General features: G+C 33.0%; 1 protein-coding gene across 1 annotated transcript in view; it reads left to right on the plus strand.

Moving 5' to 3' along the window:
- MED13 (mediator complex subunit 13) overlaps positions 1–4,311 on the plus strand; it is a 113,505-nt gene extending 109,194 nt beyond the window's left edge. The window contains exon 31 of the mRNA XM_024757546.1: positions 281–4,311. Within this exon, the coding sequence (XP_024613314.1) occupies positions 281–413 (133 nt within the window). The 3' untranslated portion in view covers positions 414–4,311. The remainder of the gene's footprint in view (positions 1–280) is intronic.
- Positions 4,312–6,000: the final 1,689 nt, after the last annotated feature.

A 6,000-nucleotide genomic window follows, 5' to 3' on the forward strand; every position in this document is an offset into this window, starting at 1 on the left:
TCTCGTTTTTGGCGGTAGTTGACAGTTACGCACCCTTGGATTGCTAGGTGAATTATATATCATTCAGAGTGAGTGCTTTTCTTTCTAACACGTGTAATCTACTTTTGAGAACAATTTTAATGAAAATCAGTTTTCTTTAGTCTCCTCAAGACTCTCTATTTCATACCTTCCACTTCTTTCTTTAAATTGACTTTGAATCTTAGCTGCCATCATTGGAAATTGCTTCCAGAATTTAAAGTGCAAGTAAATACGTGACTTATATAGTTTACTTGCTTTTCAGGTTTGTTTTGGAACAGTACAATGCACTCTCCTGGCTAACCTGTGACCCTGCAATCCAGGACAGACGCTCATGTCTCCCAATTCATTTTGTGGTGCTGAATCAGTTATATAACTTTATCATGAATATGCTGTGATCTTCATTTGATGGAACTGTGCAAGAAAAGAACAAGGGAAAAAGATATTTCGCTGCAAGATTAAGTTACAATTATCTTCTCAGTGAAAGTCATTTGTGATGGGGTCTAATTCTTATTACTTCAACAAATATTGTTTTGACTTGGGGGTATGGGCGATAACCCTGTTATTTTTCATTGACTATACTGAACTCTTTAGGATGATGACTGATCATACAGAGCGTATTATAACATTTTCGTAGCAAAATTAACCTTTTTTTCCAGTCACAGTATTTGTGAAAAGTAATGAGCCATAGTACCCAGTCATGTTAAATGAATATTAAAAGCATGGAGAAGGAAACATGAGGAACAATGAATTTCAACATATGGCTTCAGAACATCAAGATGTTCTTGTATTGGATTATAGTATCTAGTATTCAAAATGCCTGCATCTCTTATTTATTGTAAGTTTTTAAATGTATAAATTGTCTTATATTTCTTAACCTCTTTTATAAAAATTTTCCTAGAAGGTTTATACTGCCTTCTTGCTTTAAAGCAATTGGTCTAAAATATATGTAATCGTCTTAATTAAAAAGTTGCAGTAGGGTTGCTTTTAGAGTATTATTTTTTTGTAAGGGGGTGGGTGGGACAGTAAATTTGTATTGTCTTGATGTACAGTTTAATGGGGATAGAGGGGGAATAATGTCCATACCATTGTGTGTGGAGGATTTACAGCTAAGCTGTAGTTGCAGAGTACATGTACAGTAATGAAGTTCACTGTGTTTATAAATTGAAAAGGTACCAGGTCTTACAACATTTTATATATCAGTCACACCTTTACAGAATAACATGATGGCAATATACAAGTGATATTGTTAGGTGGTTTAACTTAGAATAAAATGAGAATTCTTCAGTTATATTTTGTACTATGGTTTAGGGCTATGACTAATATTTCAGGCCATTTCCAGTGAAAGAAGCTTAGTTTTACAAGAAAAACATTTGCTACTGAATGCTTAAACTAATTTTGGTGTTTAATGTTACATGCTTACATTTTTTGTTGTTTTAACAGTGGCACATCTAGGCATGGGAATATTATTACTTATGAAAATTATCTTCAGGATCTGCTATAAGGTTGAAATTTAGCCCAGCTCTAGGCATTTTACAAATTATTTTAAGAGCAGTCACTCTTGATTGACTTCTTTTTTTTTTTTTTTTAATTAAAGATTGGGAATGTGTGTGAGAGTATGCATATGTATGGATGTGTGAGTGCAATCAAACTGTGGTGTAAATAGATCCTCAGTGAATTCTGGTATTCAGACTATTCCACTAGTTAAAGAACCATTTTCTAAACTTAACCTGTTTCCTTTTGCCTTTTTATTTATTTAATTTTCTTGGTTTGGAGATGGCAGTCCCAAACACCAGAGTCTGTACTTTTCTGTAACACAGCTCAGATTAAGGCAGGGCATATGCCAAGGAGGTTCTCACCTCCCTAAAGAAGGGACTTGAATTTTAGGGACTTTAATTCACCCCTTCCTTCAGTACAGCTTTCCCTCTTCTTGTTTGCACATGCCAAGATAACTGCTTCTATGCAGACTTTATCCCCTTAAAAAATCCTTTCTACAGTGCTGCTCACAAGAGAGTCCAAGTTAGCCTCCTACCCGTGTCGCTGACTTGAATTCACAGTCGCCAAGTCTACCTGTCTTTCTTGGAAGCAGTCTAGCTAAATTTTGAATTTGTATGTTCACTAATTCTCTACAAGGACAAAATTGATTGTATTTACAAAACTGTAATTTGGTATGTTTTGTTGTTTTTTGGTTGGCTTTTGTTTTTTTTAACTGAAACTTGTTTTGTAAATACTATATGCTTAGCTTAAATATCACTTTCTTATGAACAATATAATTTCTTCAAATTGTGTATATTGAAACATTAGCAAGTCTTGTTTTTCCTATAGAAAAAAACAATTGGTGACAGAGGTTTTTGATCATTTCTTCAAAATTATAATGCAATCCCAATGGTCAGCATATTTTGAAGTTAAAATTTAAAGATCACATCTCTGCATTTGTTCTTAAATTATGCTAACACACTACAGATTATGTTGGCATATTTTGTTCTGTACTTTAAAAAAAAACTTGTCTGAGATTTGAGGGGAAAGATGCTTATTTGGAATTTCTATTAAAACTGTATCCTTTTTTATATATTTTATTAACTCAATAGTGACTCTTACAAATAAAAGCTGTATTCTTAATTGTTTAAATCACTAGCCTATAGTAACCACACCTCAGTTTGAAAACAGATTTTTAAAAAATTATTCCCTGATAGTTTCTTTTATATGGAGCCATAAGGAAGGAACCCATTATAACCCTTTTTATCTGGGAATCAGGGAATAGTTCCCAAATATACAGGATTTACTGATAAGATTTTTTTCTGCCCTTCGTATATAAATTCACACTCAAATAGAAAATTATTAAATAGCCATTAGAAAAGGTCAGGAGATTTGGTTCAGGAAAAAAAAATAAATCAAGCCTTTCATGCAGGATGATGGATCTGACTACTAATGTACTGTCACAGACAAGTATGGGTAGTTTTGTTTTGTTTAAATAGGTAAGCAAAGTAATACACTTTATACCAGTTGATCACCAACACCTTGACTTCTTTGTTACAGTGCTAATGTCTGTTTTTTGTGCAGTTATCCATTACAAAGCAGGGTGGGAGTTGAATATTTTGGCATTTTAAAAGATTAGTTATATAATGTCTGCTTCCAGCCAGTGAGAAACATCTAGCCATACCTTTCTTATGCAAGCCATTCAGTTATCAGGACTGTGAATTAACACTGTATGAATACATTTCTGTACACCTTATTGTTTGGCCAGAAGGCCACCAAGTGTACTTATATGTAATTCTTAAATTTTAAAGTAGCTGTAATTTTTAAATCTTTCTAACTTTTCTTAAACCACTAAAATTAAGCTCTTACTACTTAGTCAACTATCCTCAGCTGTATTCGTACTCAATTGTCAGTATGGCACAGATTACTGTATTAAAATATTCTCCTTTCGTCTTCATATTTACCTTCTGAGGTAATTTTTTAACTTAATGTGTTACTACAAAGATTTTCAGATCTTTAATCAAGCACTATGTTAATACTGTAATATCAAAGTACTATGTTGCATTATTTAAAATGTTCAAATTGAATACATTAAAAGGAAGTTTTTAAATGCTGTTGCATCATATAATTTGCTATTCATCCACTATGGCATCGCATATCAGTCTGTTAATACATTTAATGTTGCATGAGTGATGTTTTGGTCTGGGTTTCCTCTTAAGAGTTTAGTTTGTCTAAATTAAGGAAAAATGTTTTTGACATACATTTTTTTTTGTTTGTTTCCCCCCACCCCTCAAAAAAATCTGCTAGAAATCTTGACCTTTCGATTTTTCTTGGTGTTTTAATGGGCCCAGAACTGTGTTTAAATTTTTATATATATGTTTTCTTTTTTGTGGAGTATTAATTTAAAAACTGGATTTGGGACCTAAAATACTCCTCAGGTTGATGTATTCATGAAGTTTTAAAATAGCTTTAGTTTTCAAAGTAAACTGGATTTGTGGACCTTAAAGTTACTGAGTTTAAACTACAAATTGTAATGTCATTACTGGACATGTCCGCATCAACTCTCTCAAAATAGCTTGGTCACTTTATGAAGGGGCGTTTTAAAGTTGTTTAGCAGTGAGATTTAATATGGTCCAATTGCTTTTTTTTTTTTCTTTAACGCAACAAAAAAAGAAGGAACAAACACTATTGCTGCCGAATGCCATAACACTGAGTTGTACAAATTGTGATTGAGGAAATGAAAAGGTTTATACTTTTTAAAAAAAACAAAAACAAAAAAAAAAAACTTCAAATGGAATAAATTATTCATGAAGCCTTCATTGTGGTGTCTCATTCTGTTGAAAATATTTGTCTTAAATTTGTGTAAAAAGTAGTATTTTTATGTCACTTATAAATGAAAAGGGGCAACCTAAAAACTGACTAATGGAGTTTCAATTTCTTCGTCTGAAGTATTTTATTTTTTTAAAGATTTTAATCATACCTCGGTGTATAATATACAGGAAAATTGTATATGTACCTACGCATTAATTCCTTTTAGGCTGATCGGTTTGATATCAGTTTTCTAGTCTAAACAAGTTACCTTCAAATATTTAAAGCTTAATTGTGTCCTATTTTTTAAATCACACAGATGTTTTTGAAACATAAGAAAAGTGGGTTTTGTGTTTTTTTTTTTTTTTTGGCTGTGCCGCACAGCTTGGGGGATCTTAGTTCCTGGACCAGGGATTGAACCTGGGCTTTTGGCAGTGAAAGCACAGAGTCCTAACCACTGGACTGCCAGGGAACTCCCAGAAAAGTGTTGTTCACATATGAACAACCCACTGAAAATAGCTCTGCGCATTTTTTATAAGCTGCTGTTTAAAATATTTTTGTCCAAACTTAAGCTGAGTAAGGACAGATCCCAGAATTGCTGTGGTCATTTTAAAATCGTTTCTGACAGCGGAAGTAAAAAGAAAGAATCCTGTATGTTGTTGGAACTTTTATTTTAAATTTTTTTGTCTTATGGTTTATATTACCTCTGATTTTTTTTCTAACTTTTAAAACAGTTTAACTTTATGTATAACTAAAATAACTGCAGGGACTTCCATGGTGGTCCAGTGGTTAAGACTCCATGCTCCCAATGCAGGGGACCCGGGTTCGATCGCTGGTCAGGGAACTAGATCCTGCTTGCTGCAACTAAAAAAAATAGATCCCATGTACAGCAACTAAGACCCAGTGCAGCCAAATAAATAAATAAATAATTTAAAATAAATAAAAAGACCTGCAAATCAAGCTTTTGTGGGGGAGGGGTGCTCACTTGTTGCCCAACTACATACACCCTTTCTTTACTGTTTGTATTTTTAAGTATTGAAAACCAGTCTCTGAAAAATCCTATTTTGAGTGGCTTAGTGATATTTTTTCTTCAATATTTGTTAAGAATTCAAGCTGCTTAGAGACAGACATGTTCCCTACCTTAGGCAAATATACTTTTTACGTTGTGACCCACTGTGGTACATCATGGCAAAATCTAAGACTTGAAAGCTCAAGATGGTAGTGAATCCCTGGGAATCTTTTCTTGCAGAACTTCTGCCAAGTTCTCCATATGAGTTAAGAACTACAGATTGAGAGGTAAAATCATGGAATATGGTGAACATTTTGAAATGTTCCACAAGGAATATCCTCTTGATATTTGTAGCACATTATTTAAAAGTACAGGCATATCTCATTTTACCGCACTTCGCTTTATTGTACTTGGCAGATAATGGGTTTTTTACAAATTGAAGGTTTGTGGCACCCTGCGTTAAGTCTATCAGTGCCATTTTTCTAGCAACATTTTCTCACTTTGTGTCTCGGTGTCACATTTTGGTAATTCTCACAGTATTTTTAACTTTATTATTATATTTCTTATGATGATCAATGATCTTTGATGTTACTGGTACTATAGGCTTAGATGATAGCATTTTTTAGCAATAATGTATTTTTAAATTAAGGTATGTACGTTGCTTTTTTAGACATAATACTGTTGCATACTTA

The sequence above is a fragment of the Neophocaena asiaeorientalis genome, unplaced genomic scaffold (genome assembly GCF_003031525.2).
Source record: "Neophocaena asiaeorientalis asiaeorientalis breed wild unplaced genomic scaffold, Neophocaena_asiaeorientalis_V1.1 scaffold327, whole genome shotgun sequence".
NCBI classification, from domain to species: domain Eukaryota; kingdom Metazoa; phylum Chordata; class Mammalia; order Artiodactyla; family Phocoenidae; genus Neophocaena; species Neophocaena asiaeorientalis.